This window comes from Thunnus maccoyii, chromosome 20 (assembly GCF_910596095.1).
Source record: "Thunnus maccoyii chromosome 20, fThuMac1.1, whole genome shotgun sequence".
NCBI lineage: Eukaryota > Metazoa > Chordata > Actinopteri > Scombriformes > Scombridae > Thunnus > Thunnus maccoyii.
In genome coordinates this window covers 13,866,463-13,893,115 of record NC_056552.1, presented here as the reverse complement: position 1 = coordinate 13,893,115, position 26,653 = coordinate 13,866,463, and the positions used below count along the sequence as shown (strand labels likewise).

General features: G+C 37.7%; 1 protein-coding gene across 1 annotated transcript in view; it reads right to left on the bottom strand.

Annotated features, from left to right (window-relative positions):
* The window catches only part of atrnl1b (attractin-like 1b), an 80,358-nt gene that overhangs the window by 6,411 nt on the left and 47,294 nt on the right, over nucleotides 1-26,653 (bottom strand). Inside the window, exons 25-27 of the mRNA XM_042396707.1 lie at nucleotides 25,673-25,734; nucleotides 14,273-14,351; nucleotides 4,063-4,170 (exon numbers count right to left, since the gene is read on the bottom strand). Coding sequence (XP_042252641.1) covers nucleotides 4,063-4,170; nucleotides 14,273-14,351; nucleotides 25,673-25,734 — 249 coding nt within the window. The remainder of the gene's footprint in view (nucleotides 1-4,062; nucleotides 4,171-14,272; nucleotides 14,352-25,672; nucleotides 25,735-26,653) is intronic.

Here is a 26,653-nt window from a genome sequence, read left to right as displayed (position 1 = left end):
ACATTTTTGTTTTCGCATGATGTGTAAAATGTCTAAATTGAAAAAAATCGAGTTATTACAATATGCACAAAAAGGTTATTTTTAGTAACACGGCAGTGTATGCACTGTTGGGCCTATTGAAGATGTACAAAGGAAAACATTACAGCGATGGAAACAAACAATGCCTTCTTGCAATGCTGGCTTTAAATGAAATGGCCAAAAGATGGCTATGCTGAGAATTCCACATTACATGGCAATTGTACATTTTTTGGAACTAAACTGAACCAAGCATTGTGCACCAATGTTGTGATTCTTGCAAATAAAGCATAAATAACACTGTTTGTGTAAAAGGGGGCAATAATGGCAACAACCTCCTTTCCATTTGCTCTGTACAGTGCTCATATTAATCTGGGATAAAAGTAGTACTTCATTCCGTTTCAATCATAGGGTTGTGTTTTCTATCACAGCTTTTTAAAATTGCTCTGTCCATTTTGATATCTTCCAAAGAAGGTTGACACACACACACTGCATTTCTACTAAGCCTTAATAAAGAGCAAGGACCACATTACGGTCATTCATAAGCATCCAGGCACATAAACATGCATTCACACATTCCCGCATATGTGTATACAGACACATAAAAGCGCACACACACACACACACACACACACACACACACACACAATGTATCTGCTTTCTTTTCTCCTGCTGACAGGTGTCATCCATCATACTAGCTGTTCGTTAGTGGTTCCATATGTTAAACGCCGGCCATAGTGAACAGAGACATCTGTGACATCGAGGCCTAGGCCGGCAGTGTTTGTGTCTGATTGGCTCTTTGGCCAACAGCTGCTGACATCTTGGTCACTAAAAGCGATGTCCATCTCTAGGGGGTTTAAGCCTAGCAAAGATGGAGGAAACATGCACGATCTCTGTTGTGATTCCCCCCCCCCCCTCAGTCCAGATGGAGAGTCTACAAACATCTTGTCTCAGGGAGCTGCTACCAACTAATGCAGCGGGATCAGTGCTGACAGTACAGTCAGAGAATCTGTTCTTAAATGTTTTCATGTGTTAAAATGGGAGCATGGGGTTATAATTGTACTGCAAGCCATCTTTGTCATTTTTTTCTGTACACACTGTATCACTACATACTGTATGTATATTTTGTTTTTGGAGTAGTGATGATACTAAAACTTATTTTTAAAGTTGTCCCTTAAATACATTGTCCCTCAGTCATGGACACTGACTTGGAGACTATCACAGTGAGCAAAATGAACAGAGAATGTGTTGATGCACAATATAATCTGTCTCATTTTGTCATCAAATCTAATGTGTGATTTTTAAGATGAATTACTATCTAACCAGCATCTCCTTCCATTATGTACATCATCAATGTTTTGGTATGTTGTTTGTCTTGTCTGCATTGAGTCAGTGACAGAGTGGTCTGAGATAAAAGTAACAACAGAGCCGGTGACACAAATAGGAAGCCACTAATGCTAGCCTGTCATCAGTGTCCTCTTTGACATCAACAAATATTTCGAATAGCTAAGTGATGCCAGATGCTGACCAATTAACGTTTATAAAAGAGAATTAGGTTCGTTTCATATGGTTCACCTTCAGCTGGTCCTATGATGGTATGTGGTATGTGATGGAGCTGTATGTGCTCCGACATATGCATTTGTAGATTTGAAACCATGTAGATTGGATTTTTTCCTCAAAGAATAAGTCCAAAATACACTGTTACATATTTAAACACCTGGCAAAGGCTATGAAGTGCTATAGCTGAATTATGATAATGTGCTTCCACTTTTGTTGTGTTTGAATTTCTATTTTTCTGTGATGTAACTGTTTCATTAGACTAACTAATAAACAGATAGAGAGATAGCTCCTTAATATGATTAATTTTAATACCTGGGAACTTAAATTAAGAAGAATTTTAGTATATTATAGTAGCACACATTAAGAACTTGCATGTGTATATAAATGATACAAAACACATATTTTCAATTTAGAAATATACATTTTGTAAAGTTATTCCTACAAGGTATATGTTCAGGAAGTGTATTCATGTTATATTTGGCTATTACAGTTCTGGAACTGACATCTCATCAGATGGTGATGCTGCTATCGTTGAATGTCATTTGAGACCATTTTTGTGCCACCAGAAGCTGCTGGTACTGAAGTGGTAAACCAAGCAACACTTGACTAAGTACTGTTTGATTAATTAGGTTTAAATTAGATTTACCACTAAAACCCTCATCACTCATACGTGTTTTTAAAATACATTTAGGCAATGTACATATATGAGTATTGGACAAGAAAGTTGCTTACTTGTACTTTTGTATGCTGAATTTACCCTGTACTGTATGTTTTGCTAGATGTCACTGAAAAATGCAGTGTTTTTGTGAAATAAATTTAGGAAACAGGGATGTGAATATTTCTAACACAAAGTTCTCAAGTGCTTTCTGCAACAATATGTTCAAAGGAACTTCCTTAAAAGCTGCACAGACATCTAAGTAAAAGAAAGTCGCGCCTTCATATGTTCATTCTGCATTTTGAAAGGGTCAAGAAACAGAAGACTGAGGATGTGTTTTTTTCCAGTTATCATTTCCAAAACAGCTTGGGACATTGTTTACGGCGATACTCTCCAGTGGGCGCAAAATCTCTACCATAATGCGCTCTATAACAAATACAGCCTCTTTGGTCTTTAGGAAAGGGAGGAACGCTCCTGGAATTAATTATTCGGATAGACACTACGCACATGTCCCACAGACAAGCACCTAATTAACAGTTTACTTAGATCAAGGCTGGTAATATTAAAGCAGTGGTTTCCGACACCATTCAGACTGAGACTGTATCTCACAGGTTTAAAAGTGCGACAGTAAAGTGCACTCTGAAAGCAAAGAAGCATTGTTTTCCTCCTCTTCTGCTCTTTACATTGCCCTTCACAATACCATAATGCATGGTGAGTACCACTCAGCACTACACTAATAACTAATGTAGTGCCTCTTTGCTGGTTGCCACAGTGATTTTATTTCTCTCAGCGGCAGGTGACACTGAGCTGGCGTTGGGTGAGGAAACACTGTTGGTCCTCTGATGTCAATTTGAGGATGTAGCACTCCATATTGCTTTAACCTATGCTTTTATCCCATGTGGCATTGAGCCCTAGACTGTGCTTAGTGCCAGACTTCTTTTTTTACTTTCTATATGTATGGGAGGTATTTACATCATAGGAATAAAGAGGAGAAGTGGCAACTGGATGGTACAGAAAATACTCAAGACATGCAAAAGTGTATGAGCATCTGAGGTATAATAACAAGTTAATCAATCAGATTTTGAGTGCAAAAACACCACGCAGCATGATCCCAGTAAAAGAAACCCGAGAAGAATTAGACAAAATGAAAACATGCAACAAAGTTCAGACTGGAGAAGAAAGAACAATAGTACAAGTAAACCATCAATGTTCCAAAAACCGTCCTGACGTCACCATTTTAATATCAAACCTAACATTCTCCAATTCGGTGATGTTTTTGAAAGGTGTGATCGTCTTTTCTTTGTGAGAAGATAAAAAAAAAAAACATGAATAAAACTTTTGGCTTCATGACATCACTTCTCATAAAAGATTTGTTTCTCTCTCTCTCTCTCTTTTTTTTTTTTTTTTTTAAAATCGATTGAAAATTTTCAGCAAGCCCGCAGCAATGATTGCAGCGGACAATTCATCTAAAAGGAGAGGGACATGGGAAGAAAGACCATCACTGGCAGCTTTCTTATTGACGTGGGGAGTGGATAAAAGGCAGACATATTGCGAGTAAAGGACATAAGCTTTTCGAGAACAGTACAATAAGGTCTAATTAATGTAGCAGTACAAAACTATGCAACATTCTGTATACCAGTAGAGGAACTTGCTTGTATCACAAGACAGATTCAAACCTTTGAAAGACTCTAGCAACTGCAAACAGTTCAACCTGAAGACTTTGGATGGTGAAATATGAGAGCTGCATTTTACAATAATAAAAACGAAAGAAATGCGTCTAAAGACATATTTTTGTCTGTATGTGTGTGTAAACAAGCAAGCACAGGACTCACATCAACCATCGGCTGCAACATTTCTGTTTGTTCTCCCCTGGCATCCAGCGCAACAGCAACTGAGGCGAATGGACGACTGGCCATCTGCTGACGCTCTCTCATCAGTTGCTGTAAAATCAAACACAGGTGAAAGATGAGCACAACATAGAATGTTAGTCTAATTAAACAATACACAATTACATGAAGGAATTTTGAGAAAAATGCTACGTTGAAATAATAACAAAGATACATTTAGTATACATTATTTACATTGAATATACATCATAAATATTAAAAAAAATCAAAGGAAGCAAAAATCATCCAAAGCGTTCCTATTGATGCATAAAAAACAACAAAAAAATGACTAATAGTGAGCTATGCAATGAGATCCAACTCATTATTGCGAGAAATATGTAAGTTTCTCAACACATACAAAAAATAATTGTTTTCAATAAAATTGACGGTCACTAATCCAAATGTCATCAGTATTGTAATCATAATACTGTGCTGAAGATGCCATGAAACATTTTACAAGAATACACTTCAAAGGGTTTGAGGGTGAGAAAGAAAAAGAAATTGAAAATGAACAACTGCGGACCGTCACAGTGTTCCTGCACAGTAATCTACACCCTCTGGGCTATTACAGTATGAAGCTAAAAATCAATAGCAAATATCAATGGGGAAATGCTGAAAGACTATCCATAAACATCCATGCCCTATGAACATGGGGATTTATTTTGTGGCCCACATTTCTCAATGATCCCCAACATAAACTGATAATTTCCAGTTGTGTGATCTTTAATTTTGTGATATAATATTACAAAACTGCAGTAACCCATCCCATTCTCATAAATAAGGTACCATAATATTCCAAACATTTCTTAATATAATGGGAATACTAAGAATCAAGATGAACCATGACATGTAAAATGTATATATCAACATTCAAAACCTGTAAATGATCAATCCATTGACTACATTCAATCAATCTGATGAGGGCAACCTCTTAAGTGATATTTACTGTAATTTCTTTTTCACACACGGTATACCATCACAGAGAAACTTATAAAAGATTGTCCCAAAGGTTCTGCATAGAAATGCTGTGGTTAGGTTACTGCCTAATGGTTGACACCATTTCTGCTGCTCAGACTGAGCAGAAAATAGCTTCTCTTGTTCCCCACTAATCAATATTGTAAAACAACTAGCGCCACACTTTCATCAACAGCGCAGTGTCTGATCGATATCTAAACGGGCCGCCATTTTAGCGCCAAGGACATCACTGATTGGTATTGGATTTGTGATGAGCTTAAGTGTGCTGCATTAAGATCTAATTGTACTTCAGATTACGAAGCACATCAGGTTGCTGTGATGATCGGCCTCATAACATGCCCTTCCTCTGCACTTTGCCGACGTTCAATAAATGTGTCTCTACATGTGCACAAACATACAAACAATATCATGAAAAGTAATACCAAAAGTAATACAGTACATATACACTTAATATAGCACATATATAGTAGGAAAAACCTAAGAATTATAATAATTTTGCTTTCAGATGAGTAAAGCTATTCTTCTCATCATACAAAAGAATAAGAAAATCTATACTTTCTTTTTTGTACACTAGACTGCTTCAGCACTTTCAAATTACCTCACATTGTGCCTTTAATAAAACTGCATGTCTTTTTGGATCAGTTGTATGAGAGTGTTGAGTTTCCTGGTGGTCTTGTTCCTGAATAGGAGTTTGTCCTTGGTGTAGTAATCAACCCTGAGATTCTTGTGTCCAGACCCCCACCCTCACTCACTCGGAATATAATTAAGTATTCATTAGTCCGGCTATTAATTGGCAAAATTCAGATGAGGTCTGGAGAGGTTGATAGCATTGTGAAAGCATAAATGAACAAAATAAAACAAAAAAAAAAGTAAAAGATGCTTTGAATCAACGTCTTGTGGTATCAAGGACTCCATCTATGTGACAGGTTTATGCATGTCACAACAGTGAATGTACTGTTGGGCCTATTGAAGATGTACACAGGAAAACATTAAAGCGATGGAAACGGTGGTATTCAAGTAATATGTCAAAAACGTTGATTAGATATTTAGGATCTACCAGTGACTCATCACAGATACTCGCACAGACAGTTCTTCAAAATAATTCTTATACATTTTCCCTTCAATTGACTGTGGCATCGAATTACAAAAAGACTTCACACAAGAAAGCAACAGATCACAACATTACTCTCTCAAGTATTTCTTATGCAAGGGTTAAGGGTTTTAATAAATTTTAAAAAAGTAATCTAACTTGTCTGAGGCACCAGAAATGACTAACAATAACTGAATAAAATTCATGAAATTTTCAATTTTCCCCAACATTTAAGTGATATTAATTTTAACAGTTAGAGTTGAAGAGGGCTGCAACTAACAATTATTTTCATTATCAATTAATCTCTTGATTATTTTCTATATTAACTGATTAGTCGTTTGGTCTATAAAATGTCAGAGAATGGTTTAAGCCCAAGATGTAACCCAAAATGTCTTCTTCTTTTGTCCCAATCAAAAGTCCATAGCCCAAAAATATTCAGTTTACTATCACAGAGGACTGAAGACATCAGACAATATTCACATTTTAAAAAATAACTAAAAACAATAAATCGATGATCACAATAGTTGCTGATTAATTTTCTGTGTATCGACTACTAGACTAATTTGTTGCAGGTCTAGAGCTGACAATGATTTTGGACAAATCCTTAGATATTTTGTCAAATTCAACTGGCAGATTCAACACTGATCATCATTGTGACATCATGCGATAACTGCTGCCTAATGAGTTCTTTGTAAATCATGTTCAAAGTTGTAAATGTTACAAATGTTAAAAAGATTTTTTTACTTTCGGACACGACAGAAGTAGAGTCAGTATGTAGTCTTTATGAGTGTTCTTCTCAGGCATGCTTTATAAATGCTTGGGTTGTGAAATATCTAATATTTGTTTGATGTGTGTCTTTCAAATGAAGGCAAGTTAAAAGGTTCATAGCATTTGTAGGTTCTGTGTATCATAAATAATGCATTATTTGTTTAGAAGCTGCCCATGTTGAAACATGAACATTAAACCATTTATTTACTGACTGGCCTTCACTGTTGTACATCAACAGACTCACTGGTGGGGAGTGAATGAGGCGAAAGTTCAGATCTCTTCCATGTAAGCACTGCTGTGTTGAGTCACTGTGAAAACATCCCCCCGGGGAGGTACAGCTGAGAGAAAAAAAAACAACGGCCGTATGAAATTGAGATTGATCACCTGATTGATTTTTCTTGGTCTGTTTTTTGTAGCTCTGATTTTTATACTTGAAATCTGAGGCTCTGTATTAGATTGTTGTACATCCCTACTATTAAACATCTTACAGCAACACCAAACCTATAGATTTGAGCTGCAGGGCCAGCGCAGGTCAAAATGAGAATTTTGCCCTTTTCCAAAAGATAAAAGCAGGATGGAGGTGCCTGGTGGGGTTGTTGCAAAACAAGAAAACAGCTCAGGGCTTATTATGGTTTTCAACAGAAAAACTTCAAAATCCAACAACATTCATCCTAAATGTCAGATAGCAGTAATGTTATTTATCATGTTGCAGAATTCATTTAAAGCACCAAAGCATAAGAAGAGAGCAGAAGCAAAGTCAGAGAATGCTCTGCTCTGTGTCCAGCACATGCATCTAAAATGTGCTGGGAATACAATCATCAAGGGGCCGGCACAATACCAGAGAGATTTTAGAAATGAATACTAAGTTAATGACAAAAGGCAAGAGTGAATTCCGTAAAACCAATTAACGTTTGTGCAATGACAGACTGATTTTGTCAAGAATACAAGCTGGAGCCATTCACTGTTGTGATAAGGTTGGGCATGGGGTGCATTGCTATGCAACTTGATTAATTTAGCAAGTGAGAGCATGAATTATCTGTCTTGTGAATACAGCATTTTGTTCCCTTCATTGGATTCTATAAAAGGGTAGGTGTCATCCCGCCTCTGAGCATATTCTACACCTAAGCAGGTCACTTTGTCCTTTTCAAAGATCACTGGCTGTACCAGCAGGCAAAAAATAAAACTTAAAAATTAGACAAATGCAAAAAAAAAAATCAAAGACTTTATGTCAAGTATGACGTAGTCTGATTCTGGATTTCCTTCTATTGACATTAACATTAAATTCTCCGTGTTGATGCATACTTTCAAACTCTACATACATGCTGTGATTAATGGACTGAAGATATCCAGTCTAATAAACTGACAGTGCATACCACATTGATGTGATTTCGGTGCAGTTGAGTGGTTGTGTGTAGGCTGAAGAACTCATTAGAAAATATGAATACCATGTATTATCGCAGTTGCATGATTACAAGCATAACATGTTACCTTACTATATTTCTATAATTTGGTTTTGCTTATTACCAGGACAGCTTCTAAGCTTACGAGTTACAACCTAAAGTGAACTCCTAATCACAGTAACACTCCATCCTCTTTAACTTTAGAGGAAGTTATTAGAGTGCAAACTTCAAACTGAACAAGGGACAATCAAGGTGACCAGGGGCTTAAGAGTAGGATAATCTTATTATAGCAATCGATGACTGCTGATTGAGCTCTTCAGTGGAAGAGCACTGGTGTGAAACTATGCCATGTGAGAAGAGGGACATGTGAGAATTATGTGGTTAGTAATGTATTCCTTTCACTTTTATCAATGCAAGCATAATGGCAAATAGCAAATAGCAAATTAGACCACCGAGCTATATCAGGTGGTCTAAGGTGGCTGCAGCCAGTGTGTAAAAATGATATTTTGTGCCACAGGAGGTCATCTTTAAAGGAATAGTTTAACATTTTGGGAAACACGGTTATTCACTTTCTTGATGAGTTAGATGAGAAGATTGTTACCACTGTGATGTCTTTACACTAAATATGACACTACAGGCAGCAGCCAGTTAGCTTAGCATAAAGAAAGCTAGCCTGACTCTATCTGAAGGTAACAAAAGCCACTTTCCAGCACCTCTGAAGCTCTAATTAACACTTTACATCTCATTTGTTTCATCAGTACAAAAAATGGAACCCTTCCTTTTACAGTCCCCTAATTAAATATTAATTAATTAAATATTTAACCAGTAAATATATGGTAAATTATATTATATTATTGGGTAATTACCACTGGTAATAAATGGGTAAATACAGAGAAACTACAGCTGAAATACTAAGAAAAACCTTCACTACTACTCATCAACACAACTAAGTATCATGTAGTTGTAAACAATTTCGGTTGGTAATAACTCAGATATAATCGTGTACTTCCTAGGAAGTAACCAATTCTTAGGCAACCCATTCTTAGAAACACCTCCTCTATTACCCATCAATTCAAGTTACAATTGTAGTTATCCAAGGCATATGTTGGTAACAGCCACCATAATAGTTGATGAGTAACAGTGGAGGTTTTTCCAGTGGTAATTACTCAATAATATACTATAATTTACCATATATTTACCATATATAAATACTAAGTAATTAGGGGACTGTAAAAGGAAATGTTACCCAAAAAACAAAGTGTAAAAAACAACACGTGTATTTACAGGGAGTGATGTGTTGGACTATAGTAATCGGATTTTGATACCTTTGCACAGAGCCAGGCTAGCTGTTTCCAACTGTTTACAGTCTTTATGCTAAGCTAAGCTAACAGGCTACTAGCTGTAGCTTCATATTTACTGTACAAACATGAGTGTGGTATCAATCTTGTCATCTAACTCCCAGCAAGAAAGCAAATATGTGTATTTCCCAAAATGTCAAAACTATTCCTTTAATGTGAAAGGGGAAAAAAAGAATCAGAGAACCCAAGAATACTCAGAAGAAAATAGGAACTAAACTACATCAGTGACACACCACATGCAACACGTCATTGCCCTTGCACTTAGCCTTTGCAGCCATCACTTTCCTGTCCTTAGCTGACACAACAGTCATCAGCTATAGTCTGGCCACATCCATTACCAACGTCACTGCAATCACAACGTCTATGGGCTGATGATAGCTTTTAATAAACAGATGCTAATTAGTTACTGGTGAATTTAGTAAATGGTACGCTTAAATGTGCTGAGAGAAATAATGGTCCTTTTAGTGGTAACCACTGCTCAATGACAGTTTTGAGTGCTTTTAGAGTGCCAGTAAAATATCACCGCTTCACACCATGGTCAGTATATGTCTCCTGTTTGGATGATGTTTTGCTATAGCAGGGCATATGTTATGTGAGGTGTGTGCTTGTATGAGTGTGTGAGAGAGAGAGATAGCGAAGGGGGCTGCATTAGATACAGCCACATGTTTGTGTGTAAAACATCTCTGTGTTGCAGTCTCGTGAAATGTCAGTGCCCCCTCCCTCCCATTTCCCCCCACAGGTAGCTTCAAAGAGGTCAGCCCTCATCCTCCTCGGTGGCATTTACAGCTGTTGTCTTTTCATGCCTTTGTCTCCAGGCGGGATCCAAGTCTCATCTCCAGCCCTCAACTAAAATTATTCAAATACAACAGCTGCATATTTGTTTATGAGGTCCTTTCAGCTCCCGACAAAAAAGAAAGGCCTTATCCAATTAGCGCATTAGTGTGGTAAAAGATCAGCCTAGTAAGATTAAGTCAATGCCAGGAATTACATGTTTGCAAGTCTGTGAAGCTGTTAGTGATTACCGCTTTTCAACATTACATGTAGACAATACTTACTTGGTAATATACAAATATTTATTTTCAATGTGTTTCTGGTAAAATATACATACACAGTTTTGTAAATCAAGCCCAGAAATACTACCACAGATTTCACATTTAAAAGCCAATAAAAAAAGAGTTCAATCAGGATCATCCATATGCCACTTGGCTGGATCAGTGTCTCATTATTGTCTCTGCCATCTCTGGAAGCCTCATTAAGACTCATTCATTCCATGTCCTTATGTCAGATGGGGGCTTGTGAGCATTAAATGGCCTCCAGCCCAATTCTTCCATCCTGTATTTGGACACGCGCAATAAGTGCATGGGCTGTTCACAAACCCCTTTAAATTAAAAGGACACAATGTTCAGTAAAGAGCCAATCAGTTCACCAATGAGACGAGATTAGCGGAACAGATTTAGTTTCACTAATATCATACAAGTTTTGGCAATGTCTCAACACAAGTGAGCAAACACCAATTCCACTGAAACTCTTGTTATTAGAGATTGTTTAAAGGGTGAGATGGTGATTCTACTGTGGTAAGGAAAATTACTATCACATCATTCATTACATACACCCTCACACTATTAGGAGGGACAATTTCTTTACATTTGGATCAGTTATCACTTTATCAACGGGAGCTATGGTTTTATTATTCAAAGTATCCAAAGAGGACCAATTTAAAACACAGACTCATATTTTTAATGTCCAGTATCACCAGTCTGTTTGCAGTCCCAGGGCGTCAAATACCGACGCTTTGTCACACCCCTCGGCGTCTGATACCAACACAAAAGGCGCCCTTTAGAGTCTGTATGAGACGTACCTGGCTTTCAACTAGACTCACAGGTCAGTCTCTTAACGCTTCGCATCATTTCCAGTAAGGCGTGTCCTTGACAAAATGTAAGGGTATGTAAGGCGTAGATTTGTTAGCGGCTGTTCTCGCTGCCATTCAAGCAACTACTCTGTCTGGTATCGCGAGATTAGCTTTCAACTAACTCCAATGTAAACCCCTCTGTATCATTATTGGACGTTTATATAAGGTGACATTTTCCTTTTTAGGAAGAGGTGGGTTGGTTGGATGGCTAGATAGTTAGATGGCAGAAAGTGGACTTTGCTGCAGGAGAGTTAGGGGGTTGTTCAGTTGATATAAATAATTCAATGTATTATGTCATACAACATAAATTAACTGCTCAATTTAAATGTGTATGTTTCATTAACTGCAGTATGTGATGTGCAAACTTTGAAAGAAAGTACTGATGATAGACCATAAAGACAAAACATGTATTCTCAGTACAGTGATTTCCATGACTGATACACATGATGCCCCGCTACAAATGATTCTGCTAATTTGGGTATTATTGTGGGCCAGAGTTAACGACTACTTGCATAGCTGGACCACCCAAACAGCACTGAAGAACATCCTCTAGGCGATTACAGCGTTCAACAAAAGGTTACCAGCACAGTTTCTCTTTACGGCTTTTCTTCAAAAGTAGGGCACCTGAAAAATGGCACAGGAACCTTGAGGTATTACCAGTATTTTCCTCAGGTTTGTAATCTTTTAAATTGGTAAGGCTGATAAAATCCAAGGACCAGATATCTAAATATTCCACAAAACATTTTTTTAGTATGATGGTAGTAAAAGTAACATAAATTATGTGCAAAAACCTTTTCTGCTAACAAGACTCAACTGTATTCAGTGAGGAATATTCAATCAAAATTGTATATTATAGGCTGCTATCATCAAATCCTTAATAATTTTGCTTTTGCAGCTAATAAAAGCTGGTAACAAATCCTAACAGAACCCCAGTGGATTTTAGGGAGTAGAATGGATTAAAAATATTAGCACAATGAGGAATGTAAAGGTCACTTATGGATTGGATCATGTTTCAAAGAAGAAATCTGATCACGTCTTGTTGCTTATGTAATAAAAATGTTCGGCTGGCACTTAAACCGAACTTTACACTGAAGACTCCAACTGAACCTGCACTTGCACACATAGCAATATCAGTATACTGTAGATATACAGCACCAGTCAAACATTTCTCATTCAAGTGAATAGGAAGGTGTGTCCAAATTTTTGAGTGGTACTGTATAAAAACTGAGAGATCAATTATTTCCTATATATGAACTGATCTGTCATCTGCGACTAAATATCCCAGTCCCTCTCATAAGTTCTTCTCACAGTGACAAAACTTTTCAATCACCTGAAATTAAGAGATGAAGGTTTTTATTTAACGATTTATTTATTATCATCTGGCAGCTGAAGGGCAATGACAAACAGATGATACGAATGCCAAGAGCAGACCAAAAAAGTGAGCAGAATTTCAATGACGAGAGCCCATCTGCCTGCATTAATTTTCATTGACTTTAATTCTTTGGATAGGCATGATTCTGAGTCACGGTAGCTATCATTCTTGTTTATTTTCAGATATCAATTAGAGGATATAAAATCCAGATCCTATGATTATCATTGTCAACCCCAAAGGGGAAATAAAGTGGGAGCTTTATTAGTCGACTGCAGGTCATAAGGCTGGATGTGCACCAAATTAATCTTCCTGCTATTGAGTATCATACGGCATCTACGAGAATATAGGATTCACTCTGAGGAAATGGAAATGATGGTTGCTCTTATAAACACCAGTAACCACTCCAAGCAGTTCCAGTTAAGGGCAGTGAAGTGAATTTGCATACATTTGCTTTCTTCCTCAGTTTCCTGCAGAGTATCTTTCTGGCCCTCTTCTTTAATTTCTACTGCCAATCATCTCATCTTTTACCCCTTTTTATCCCCATCTTTTCTCAACCCCATATTTCATACCAACACTGAATATTAATAATTTTTTTTCCATCCCTTTTCCAAGTCATTCACAGCATCTCTACTGGCTTTCTTCACCCCCTTTTCCACTGGTCCACTTTAAAATGAATTGTCTTTATTCTTTTCAGCCATTTTCACCATTTTTCTAATAAAAAAAATTCATCAAATACCGGAACATCTTTATTTTTTGAAGAAACATTTGAGAAGAGCAGATACAAACCTTCTCTTAATAGTGGTCTAAAAGCTCCTAAGGAACTCAAGTTGGTGTTTAGATATGTGCTGATGTTCCATCTCAGACATGTGACATCATCAGCCTAATTGAAGCAACTGAGCAATCAGCTGACACATCTGGTATGTATTAGCTGTTGTTTCCCCAACAACTCTACATGCTCCCAATGATGGTTTTTAAGTTAAACCAAAAGACTGAAACCGCAAATATGCCTCCGTCCTTCTCAGAGTAACTCTGCCTTTTATAAATGTTCACTGTATTTTATATTCATTTATCAAGATTACATCAAGTTTATCTTCCTGTAATTATATCTGGATGCATACTATAAAAAGGTGGTGCCAATTGTGCTCTTTTGGTCTTTGTCTCTATATGTTAAATGCAGTTTGCTGTAGTTTTCAACAGTGTTTCAGAAGAATTGGGGCACCATCATGTTGAGGAAAATAACATATGTCGTATCTCAAGTAAACAGAGTGTATTTCATGGACTTACTTCTCTCCGCCGTGAAGCCCAGCAGGTCTGTTTGATCTTCCACACCACTGCTGCCACCAGGAGAAGCGACAGAAAGCAACTGGGATGACAGAGAAAAAATACTGTCAAACATGATGATGTCAAGAAGACTTTTACTATAACAGCTGTCGTTGGAAAACTGCCCATATTCTTTACACACAGGGAGCAGTCTACCCTTGGGTATTTTAAGTATTTATGGCCCGTAAAGGTAGTTACTGAGAACAAAAAAAGGCTGCCAGCCCTGTTGAGTTTAATTTTACCATGTTGCAAGTTTGACTCTATTATCTCACGGCATATGCTACCACAAAACTAGTTAATTTGGTTTAAAGGAATACCAATAAAATGCTTCCCTGAAACATGACAAGTTCTCTTATCTAAGCAAGAAGATGGTTAAACAACATAAGATTAGCTTGATTTAAAATTTTAAAGACATAAAGGTGTTATGCCGAGGGCATATGTGGGGTTATGTATGACTATTTCTTGGCCTTTTATTTTAAAATAATTTTCAATGGCTGAAACAGGATGGACTTGAAAATTCAAAGTTTCTGTCTAACTTAAAAAGACAAAACCTGGGAGATGATTTGAGGAGGTAACATATTCATTTTTCAGTAGACTGAATATTTTGGCCGATTACTTCAATTAATAACCCAATGGTAAAACCATTAGTCTTAGGGAAATTCTGCAAGGTCCAAATGATACTGGGATAGAAAAATATGACTGATTGAGAGCTTCCACTTCATTATCCTGCTGACAGATGAGAATGTAAAGATTATTATGTGCTAAAGAGACATTCTGCACTTTTTATTGGCTTGTCTGAGCAACATGTGGGACACTGAATTCTTAACGAACAAATTCTTGCAGATGGCTGATTCTTGATCTCTCTGTGAGCACTATTTAGTATCAAGGAGTGCATATATGGATGGCTTAGATGTTTGTTAAGCTAGCTTGCACTGCATGCACTGTGGTTATGATTAAATATATGGGAAATTAGTGGTTAGCGGCAGAGGTGGGAGTAAATCACACATGTGCAAGTCACAAGCAAGTCTCAAGTCTTAACCTTCAAGTCTCAAGCAGGTCCCAAGTTAATGCGGTGAGAATCAAGGAAGTCAAGTCAAGTCGAGTCCCTGCTATAAGTCAAGCAAGACAAGTCAAGTCATTGCTCAGGTCAAGCAAGTCACAAGTCACGAAAGTCACGAAATTCTGATGATCTACCAGTTTCCACATTTAAATCAGTTAAAAGACTGTAGTCATGAAAAGCTGAGTTTTATTTTCAACATTGTAGAGTGAGGCTAATATAGCCCCATACCTCTAAAGGGCTCTAAAGTGAAAATAGAAGTATGACACAAAAAATTTAAATCATAGTGTTAAGCCTCCTGCCCTAGCTCCCCTTCAGAAGGGTCACACCGTTTCTCCTTGGCATCATCTAAATATTATATCCTATTATCATTATATTACCAGCATCTGTCTAAGGTGCTTCTCATTGGACTTTTAGCTACTTAAAATAAAAAAGTCCTGACAGCTCAGATCAAGCCCAGGATTTATCCATAAGGGCTGTTTAATAACATGCTGTTTCACTGTATACTGTACACAGTGTACTGTACAGCAGAACACAGAACATTAATTACCGTCCTGTTGGCGTGCTGCTGAAGTTACCACTGATGTGCCACTTGCCATGTGCGTACATGCGCACATCACTCTCTCAATTTAAAGACAGACTTACCGTTTCTGCTGCCTTGTGATGCTGCAGGTATTTAATAAAGTCAAAGGAAAGAATCTGACACACAGCAGCTGTGAGCAACAAACAACATCAGTACTAATGTTTCTGATACACCCCGGATACAGTTAGTGACACGTGAATGACATTATTTTAAGATTCAGACATTAATCTAACACTTTACAGACCTGTCTCACATAAATAGCAGTATTCTGATGGACATTTCAGTAGGTTATGTTATTGATGTGAAATACTAGAAGTAAAAGAAGCTAAATAAATGAAAGTTGATTTGTGATGTTGGAGAGCTCTGTGTGTACGCATCTCTGCTGACTAAAGACACACAAACTGTGGCGTTTGCAATTCCTGCACTTTTCATAATGGACTGATCCCTGTGCTGAAATGTGGAGAAAAGCCTGAAACACTGGAAACTGCTCAGCTCACTGCAGTGAGCACCGTATTTCTCCCCCTCCCTCCGACACAATTTTATATAAAAATACCAGTTTTGAGGACCAGAAATATGCAGACTTTGGCTCAAAACATTCAGGGCTGGAGCAGTGGCAGCACTCAGGATCTCCAGGATGGACCCAGAGCTTTAGCACCGCACTCACAGCTGTTGTGTTCACTGTTGCTGCTGACATGAACACAAACGAGACTCAGGAGGTTTTCTGTGAATGATAAACATCCAGTTTGGTGTCAGTTTTACAACGAATATTTGGGAACAAATTAGCTTTCTTTCAGCTTCTGGGCGAATATTATTTTTGGACTGGCCCCCTCCATGATAGCTGCCTCCTGCGTTGGCTTCTGCTGGTCTGCCACGTCCTAGTGGGTTGCCAGGTTTGCACGCATTGCACTAGAAATCACTCTATCATGTTTCAAAAACATAAGTAACTTCACATTATCTAGAAAAATGCAAATATTTTATAAAAAAGTCAAGTCCTTTCGAGCCATCTGTCACAAGTCAAAGTCAAGTCGAGTCTTTTATCAATGTTTGTCATGTAAGTCTCAAGTCCTCAAATTTGCGACTCGAGTGAGGTCATTTGACTCGAGTCCCCCACCTCTGGTTAGTGTCAACTGTATATCTAATAGACTAAGAGTTAATTTACTTTCAGTGCAAGCATTTCAAGAGGGTAATATTTTTCAAATATCCTCATATTAAAAAAACATTAAATGGCTGCATTTATATAGCGCTTTTATCCAAAGCACTTTATAATGTTTCTGCTTCTCAATCACCCATTCACACACACACTCACACACCAATGGAGGCAAGCTACCACGCAGGGTGCTGACAGAAACATCGGGAGCAATTTGGGGTTCAGTCTCTTGCAAACCAAATCAAACCACCGACCTTCTGATTGGTGGACGACCTGCTCTATCTCCTAAGCCACAGCCACCCCACATCCATAAAAATATTAGTGTGTACTAAAAATAAAGAAGGGAAATTTTGAATCATTAACACGTAATTTATCATTTTCTTATATTCGTTATCAACTCACTGAATTACAAGGGAACATGACCCTGTTCCTGATGTCTGGCAACAAGGATAATCATATTTGGATTTGAAACACATGGGGTAATATGAGAAATGAGCCCTCATCATTAGGGGCCAGCCATAATCTAAAATAGGCAGTCTGAAACACATGACTAGCTCTAATATCATGAGATTATTTGTTTGATTTTTAAAACTTGCAACTGATGCAATTAGCCCACTAGTTTTCAGAGAAAGAGGATAGGAAAGAAGATAAATTCATAAAAAGAGGAAGAAGGGAATTTTCATTCAATTCAGTCCAATTTTTATGAGTTGGGATTCACTCTGTAAGTTAATCAATCCCTCTGTAGTAAGTCTGAAATTTTATATGGTAAATGAACTAAAACTGGTTCCTAGATTTTTAAGATATACGTGTTGTTCCCCTTATAAGTAGCAGAGAGGCTTTCCATTGGTAAAACTTTGTATAATTCTCCCTACCACTGTGTTACTGTTGGGGGTTTGTCTTTAATCCACCGGAACAAAGTAGATCCACAAGCTAGCCACAACAGTTTTGTTACAAGAATATACATATGTATACATATATATATGTGAGGGGTTAAGATCAAAACCTTCTGGCAAGAATCCCAACAAAAACAATGCAGGTTCCGATTTAATTTCTATGTGCAAGATTGTGCAAAGCTCTTTTTAAAATATTTTTCCAGAAACTTGCAATCACAGGGCGTTGCCATATTAGTAGGGCTGTAGTCTGCTGGTCGACTGGTCGATTAGTTGGTCGATATGCTCTCGTCCGACTAAATTCTCATTGGTCGAATAATCTCTGTGTTATTTTCATAAGGAGAAAAGTGCTACATCAATAGATTCCAGGAGTAATCCATTATTTCCTGCAGCGGGAGGGACAGACTAACAAATTACCTGTGAAAACACCACCAAACACCCCCGTTGTTTTCACAACTTTGAACTCGCCCAACTTAATGGAGACTGCTGGGTCTAACTGTATTTAACATTTACTGAACGTACTGAATGTTTACTGAATCTGTGTTTCTCCATAATGACATAACGAGAACCCCCACCAGGCCAAAAAAAAAATTTTTTAATATTTGATATCCGAATGAATATCCATTCAACGAATGGATATCCATTCAAATGTGCAAAAAAGTATGTGGAAGACATTCCCTATTTAGCATGGAGTGAGAGGAGGGAGTCTCTGCTTCAAAAATGTCTCCGCTTGTTTTAACACCTTTTGCAAACTAATTTTCAATAACACCTTTCCCATGTCCAGGTAGAAAGAAGTTGTTATTAAGTATTGGTTGAAGGGGTGATGAAAAATTTCCATAGCTAGACCATTTAGAAATATCATACTATGATTTTAATGTGTTTGAATACAATTATATTTTTAATATCTGTAGAGAGTTGGACTTTGTTTGACAAATACCTTAGTAAGGAATGTGGGTGACAGCACCAGGAGTCAATGTGGGTTTTTTGGCTTCTAAGAAATGATGTATCCAATTATAAACTGTTTGAGCATGGAAAGCCAAATTATAATAGAGAAGGTTGGGTAGGGCTATCCCCCCTCTGTCTATGGGAGTCGCAGTGTTTTCGTTTTCACTCTTGCTTTCCTCCCATGCCACAAGTATCTAGAAATAGACTTTTCAATATCATAAACTGTGGTTTTTGTAATACAGAAAGGGCATTTGCATTGGGTCAAGAAGCCTTGGTAGTATGTTCATTTATCTCAAGCTCGGTCTGCCCATTCAAGAAAGGGGTAAGCCCAGCCAGCAATTCAGACCTGTTTTAATTCATGCGATGTTTGTAAAATTTTGTTTATAAAGATGACTGATATTTGCAGATATTCTAATTCCAAGGTAAGTAAATCTAGATGGTGACCACTAAAGGAAATCGGCAGGCTCGTTAAAATTCTCTAAGGGGAGAGCTTCAGATTTCACAAAATCTATTTTGTAATCTGAAATTTTAGAGAATTCATTTATGATGGAGAAGATTATGGGAATTGAAGATTCAGGGGTTTTAACAAAAAGCAAAACATCTGTGTAGAGTGCAATTCTGTGATCCAATCTGGCCAATTCAACTCCATTATTCTTCATGCTTCCTTATCATTTCTTCCAAGGGCTCAAGAGCTAGTGCAAAAAGGAGGGGCTACAGGGGGCAAGCTTTGCACATTCCTCTCTGGAGGTGGAATGGGTCTGAGCAGCATCCATTAACAAGGACCTTGGCCATCTGTGATTTCTACAATATTTTCACCAAATTGATAAATGTGTCCCCTAGCTTAAATCTCTTCATTGCATTGAATAACTTCTCCCATTGCACCCTGCCTTTTCAACATCTAGTGAAATGGCAAGAATTTTGGTTCTGGTGATCTGAGAGTACTGGATAATATTTAATAATTGTTGCATGTTTGTATGGGAGTTAATATGTTAATAATAAATCTTGTTTGGTTGGGATTGGTCAGGTTTGGAAGAAATCTCTCCAACCTGGTCGCAAGTACCTTGGCCAGTATCTTACAGTCTACTCCTATCAGACTGATCAGTCTATATGAGGAACAGCTCTCAGGTTGTTTGTTCTTTTTAAGTATTAAAGATACATGAGCCAGATTAAGGGTAGGAGAGAGACAGACATTTAGGAATGACTCAGAAAACATTGGTTAAAGGTTCCACTAAGTTAACAAATTGCTTGTAGAACTCTGAATTAGGTCCTGGTGCTTTCCCCCCTTGTAAGTTCCCAATAGCCTCACGTACTTCCTTTTCAGTAATTGGAGAGCATAAGGTCGCCCTTGCATCGACAGGCAGAGTTGGCAGAGCTATTTTGTCAAAGAACTATTACTCAGGGTAGAACTGTATTTAAATTCCGATGTGTATAGTTTTCCATAAAAATCCTTCTTAATTTGGATAATATGTTTTGTTTCAAAGTGTCTTACACCATTTTTCTCTAAGAGTAAAGGTATTATATTATCTGCCTTTTCTGCTTTTTCAGTAAGAAGCTGGTCAAGGGAAGAGGGAGCAGTTTCAAGTTTGTGTCGGGTTTTCTTAGTAGGTGGGAATTTAAATTCAATTCCAAATGTGCCTTTAAGGTTTTTTTTCTCAGGTAAGTTTTGGCTGTTTCCCATAAAGTTGATGCAGATGTGTCTGGAGTGTGGTTAGCAGATAAAAAAAATACCCCACTGTTCCTTCAGGTATAATATTAATGAGGAATCACTGAGCAAAATAGGATTTAGACGCCAACGTCTGGACAGAGGGTCATAATATGGAGGGTCCGATTCTAGATAAACTGAAGAGTGATCAGAAAGGACACATGAATTAATCCTGCATATGTGGGAACAATCTAAGATAGATCTTGACACAAATAAGTAATCAATTCTTGAATAACTTTTATGTGGATATGAAAATAATTTATAATCCCTTTCTTTGCGGTTTATTGTCCTCTATGCATCCAGCAATCCTAGTTCACAACATAATTATTTTTGTTGCCTTTGACACTTTCAGTGGTGCCAGTTGTTTGGGAGGATTATAATCGATTACCATTTTCAGGCCACAGTTGAAGTCATCCCCAGGATTATATTATTAGTGGGTATGGATGAGACAACTGCCAAGAGTCTAGAGTAAAAGGCCCTGTCAAATACATTTGGAGCATAAACAGATCCTATTAACATGAAGTCCCCAAAAATGACTATTAAGGACTAGGCTATTAAAATATATCTTCCATTTTTATCTGATAAGAGTTTTATCAAAGGTGATGTTGAGCTTTTCATGAATTAATATTGCTACTCCCCTACTCTTAAGAGTTATATGAGGAATAAAAGACCTGTCCAATCCATTCCCTCATAGGTTTTAAGTGTTCTGTGTTGGTGAGATGTGTCTCTTGTAACATGGCTATTCCAATGTTAACTTTCTTTATCTCTGACAGAATCTTGTGCCTTTTCACTGTACTGTTGATACCCCTAATATTGAGTGTGGTAACTTTGGTAGCACTCATTCTATTCAATCTTTGGTACATCTGGCTGTGCCTTCAGAGTTTGCTGCGCTCCGCATTGGTCCCGTCTAGTCTGCAGTGAAACACTGATAGAGCAGCCGTGTATCTCATCTAGAATTGGATGTTCTTGCTGACTAGTTGTTGGGGCACTCTGTTGAATTTACAGAATTTCTTCCTCACAGCTGCAGAGAGATCTTGCTGTATAAAGAAAGATTGCCCCTTTTAGTGAAGACTTCATTTAACCTTGATTGCATCCATTATTTTCAGTTTGTCTCTTGAGTTATGGAGTTTAATTATGACGGACGATTTCGTTGCTCCCTTGGTGCCAGGCTTCTATGGGCTCTGTCGATCTTTATGTGGCCTTTCTCCATCTCCAGACCAAGGACCCTTGGGAGCCAAGCTTCAAAGAATTGCATGGGTTGTCTTTCTTCTATACCCTACTTAAGGTTGGTGATGTGTATATTGTCTCGTCTGTTCCTGTTCTCCATATTATCTGCAAGCTCAGTTAGTACTTGTATCTGTATTTGGGATTCTTTGAGTTGTTCTAGATTTGTCACTTTGTCTTCCATGGTGGATACTTTCTCTTCAGCCTCAGTGATACAGTTTGCTTGAGTGTCCAGCTTGTTGCATTAAGACAAACAAATTTCTCATTCATTACTTTGCTGATATTTTTGTATATTCCACTGTGAGTGACTCACTGCTGACCGTAGCCCTGTTAGTTTCAAGTGAAGTTGCTTCTTCTATTAGTTGTTGTCTCATTGTTTTTGGAACTCTTTGTTTCTGAGGCATATTCACATTGCCACTATGCTGTAGCGTGGTGATATATTGCTTGTAATCTTCAGTAAGGAAGAGGTTGTTGGTGCAGTGGCAGGAGTTCAATTGAAACTCGTTTACACAGCAGCCATCACGGTGACGTTTGATATTTAAACTTGAGTATGCTTTCTATTTGCTTTGGCACACCTGCCAAATCCATTGGCGGGGATCTCTGAAGAAAGTGATATTGCCTGCCTGTGAGGAACGTAACATTGAAAGTACGGTGGAAGCAAAGAGGAAAAAAGGAAGAAAAGTGGGATTTAAGTGATGAGTAATGGAAACTCTGTACTTCAAACATCTTGTAATCGCATGTGGAATTTATTTTAGGAGGTAAGCAAGCTGGGATCCCTTTCATTCTTTTAGAAGTACTTGCACCATCTTAGACACCTTTGAAGATAATGGTGGATGGAGAGGGGAGTTGTGAAGGCTTGAATGAGATTTTTTTCATGTAGCAGAAGTGACAAAAATCCCCAGACAGATGTTTGGCTTTCATCATCTGTATTTTAGACAGTAAAGAAGCTTAAATCCCCTTTGCTGTTCCTTCTGCTTCTGCTGTTAATAAAAAGGAGTTCTGCAATCATTCATGTTCTCACTGCCAATACTGAAGAACAAAAATACATTTCTTAACACAAGGAGCTGCTCTGAAGTTTTCCACAAGTAGTTATGGATATGGGATTGGTTGATTTGTAGATCTAGTAACAGTACAGGTAGGTGTGAAATTTCACTCACCCAAGCAGCGCACATTAACCTTAAAAAAAATGACAGGAAGCTGTCCCACATTATAATAAATTTCCCGTCTCACTATTGAACTGTGTCTTTATCCCATTTTACATTATTATCACCATGTGTTTTTCATTGTATAAAGCCAAACTATTTCTCCCTTTAGATAGTGAATAGTGCAGTGCCCATTTAAAGCGTACCTGTTCAGAATGAGCCGACTGATTGGGTTCCAATATGGCTGCTTGCAGCTTTCTCGAGAACTGCTTATCCAAACAACTTCACACTTGACACTGTACTTCCTCGGGTCTTCAGCTATACACCCGCCAAGTGTGAAGTCTATCGGATGAACAGTTGTCGAGAAAAGAGAAGGACAGACAGACCCCTGCCTTTATAGTTAGATAATGAAACACAACGTGTAATGTAAATGCTTTGGACTTTTTCTCGACTCTGATCTTTTTTTTTTTTTTTGATCTTACACTGAACTCAGCTTTACTCTCTTTTACTTACATGCTCATTTCTGTAACCTCAAGGCTACAGTTACCACGAGGGAAAACAATCAATAAGATCTATACCCACTTTTTAAAGACTTTTCTGAATGCTGAAGTCTATGAGGCCTCAAGAGATGACTGGAGTAGTTTTGCAAATAGCATCTTTAAAATAGCTGTTTTATGAATTAAGTTGGTATTACACAGATGCATTTTTCTTAAAAAGTCTATTGCTTGCACATATATGGTGTAAACACATACTGACGCTAATGTGGACATGTAATTCTGCACGCAAACACACACATACACACACATATATATATATATATATTATATATATATATATACACACACACAAATACATGTGACTCGAATGAGGATGATTTTGTTAATTAGTATCAATCAGACCCAGAGGTGCCACTGCTAGTATAGTGGAGCATCCTATTAGAGAATTTCTTCAGCATCTATTCAAAATGCATAAAACAATCAGACTCTAACTAGATTTCAACTCAGGCAGCATTGTGGTGGTAAATATTATCTATGAAGTCATGAAATCATAAGATGAGGGAGAAAGGAAATTGTTCAAAAGGCTTGTAGTGAAAAAGGTGAACAATATTTGAATAAACAGAGAAACAGTAGGAGAAAATAGAGCTTGCTCCCAGTCATGCCGTCATTTCCTCACTCTCCATCTCATAAAAGGAGGGCTAGAAACCCTGTGGGGCGATTTGACATTTTGTCATCAGGCTGATTATGTTTCCTGCAGGTTCACCCCTCCAAACCTCCCACACACACACACACCACTGCTTGAGACTCTATAACAGCCTTTTTGCTGAGTTTATGGGTCAGCGAGAACTGGACAACAAGAATGCAAACAAAGACTTGAGAGAATTAGTATAACCTGCATAGTGATGTAAAAAACAGAGGCTTAAAAAAAATTCAATTTTGTTGGATTCAAAATGCACCAACCAGTATGAGAATTCAACTACCTTTTAAATTTAAATGCAATTCAACATTCAAAAGAAGTGCATTGCTGATTGAAATATGCTTAACATATTTCATAGATGTCATAATTATCTATGAATGCAAATGTTACGGATGTGTTTGCTTAAATGATTGTACAGAATGAAAAGCATTTCAATAAATATGCTGTTCAGATGTAGTGGATGTACTGTAGATCGTTAGAAATCTGTCTCACCATGACTTTCCCCTGCACAGGTGGAAAGTACTCACTCACTTCTTATTTCGAAAAGACTAAAACTTTAGCTTGTTTTGTCCAGTTTTTTCTTTTTTTCTCCATGTCTGTTTTATGACCCTATTCAAAATGGTTACAAATGATGCAAGCGGCAGTCACAGGTATTTCAAATAAAATAAGCCTCGCCTCTCTCTTGCCTTTCCTCCCAAGAATCCCTGAATTTGGCTGTTCAACTGTAATTTGATCGGATGGAGGAAGACGATAACCGATTGTGTGACAGTTTTTCAGGAAAGTTATTGTGGACTGGGCAGTGATGGGCAGGTGCCTTGGGCAATAGCTGTCTTCTATTCCCACCCTGACAGCTACACAGATAATGTGTTACTCTGTCAGCTACTTCGGGCAGCATACCTTCAACTGAAATGAACACACACATATACAGAAGCTGCACCAAGGTTTATGTCAGCGTCTATCACAGTGTGTATGAAAATGACTGTCCCCGTCATAGACACTGACCTAATGATTAAAACAAACTTACAGGCTGGAAGAAATGTTATTATACTCATTGGCTGTTAATTTATGCAGACTTTGCTGTGCTTTTGAGACAACTCCATTCATTTCAAACATTTCATTGAGGAAAGACTTTCACTGCAGCTTTCTGAAAAATCATTAAGAGCCCTCATATCTTGATCGCCCACGCCTTCTCTTTTGATGGCACTTGCAGAGCAATATACCCCTATTTAAATGGTTACCGTCAGTCCATTTGCCACTTGAAAAAGGAAATTGCTGCCTTGAAGACACAAGAAGCATTTACCGCACATGTACTCTGTTAACATAACTGGGCCAACAAGTTCAAGTAAGTCAATAAGCCCTGGAGGTAAAGTGGAACTTGAAAAGGTGGTGGGTCGAAATCTGGATAATGCTCCTTGACTGCTGAACACTTACAACTGCTAAAACAAATGACTGAGTGGGTGTATTTGAATATTTTCCTTACCTGAAAAATGTCACAAAGAACTGGACAAGGTCCATGATACTGTTGTGTTGGGAAAAGGCAATCTATTTGAGAAAAAGAAAGAAACAAGAAATGACTTAGGACAACAGTTAGTGTAACTACATGATATGAAAACACGCATTCTTTTCAAAAAGGAAATCTGTTGTTCAAATCTAGATGAGGCTTTTGCAGCACTCTGTTGGTCAAAATTCATCTGTAAACTTAACAATAATTTAATTTCAAGGGTCAAAACACTCAGTCTGGCCCTCGAGAACCGTTAGTGTACTCTAGCTGAGCTTTCCCGGTTGATCTGTGACATCGCGAAGGGGTTAACGTGATATGGTGTTGATAGGTCAAGTCCGCATTAAGAGCAGAATGGACCCGCTAAAAGGTCACTGACAAGATTCTCTTGCAGGCTGTGAGAGCTCCTGCTTGTGAAAAATGTCTCTTTGAATGCAGTGAAACAAGATAGAAAAAGGGTAGAAAGATTTTAAAAAATTGCTTTCTGAAAACATATCTGGATAAAAGTGTATCCTACTGTATTCTAAACTAAAGAAAGGCTCTTCTATATAAACCTAAAACCACAGATTAAAAAAATGATTTGGTTTATTTAGATTTTTTAATGGTTTCCTTCCTGCTGCTCCAGTTGCGAAGATAAAAAACAATAAATACAATTCAATATTTTTTTTAAATGCAGATAAAACAGTACACTTTCATTGTGTTTCAATTCAAAAAGTCAGTCTTCAATCAAGCTAAAGGACAACACGCCAACCAATCTGCTGTTGAGGTGAATTTCATACAGATATTGTATCTCTACAGGACCAGTCAAAAGTTTGGACAGACTTTCTAATTCGAGGGAATGGGAAGGTGTGTCCAAACTTTTGACTGGTACTGTATATGTCTAAAAGGCAACATGGCCAATGAATAATGGGTCAGAAATATGTTTTGCCTTCATTAAAAAGAGGGATTACACACACACACTCC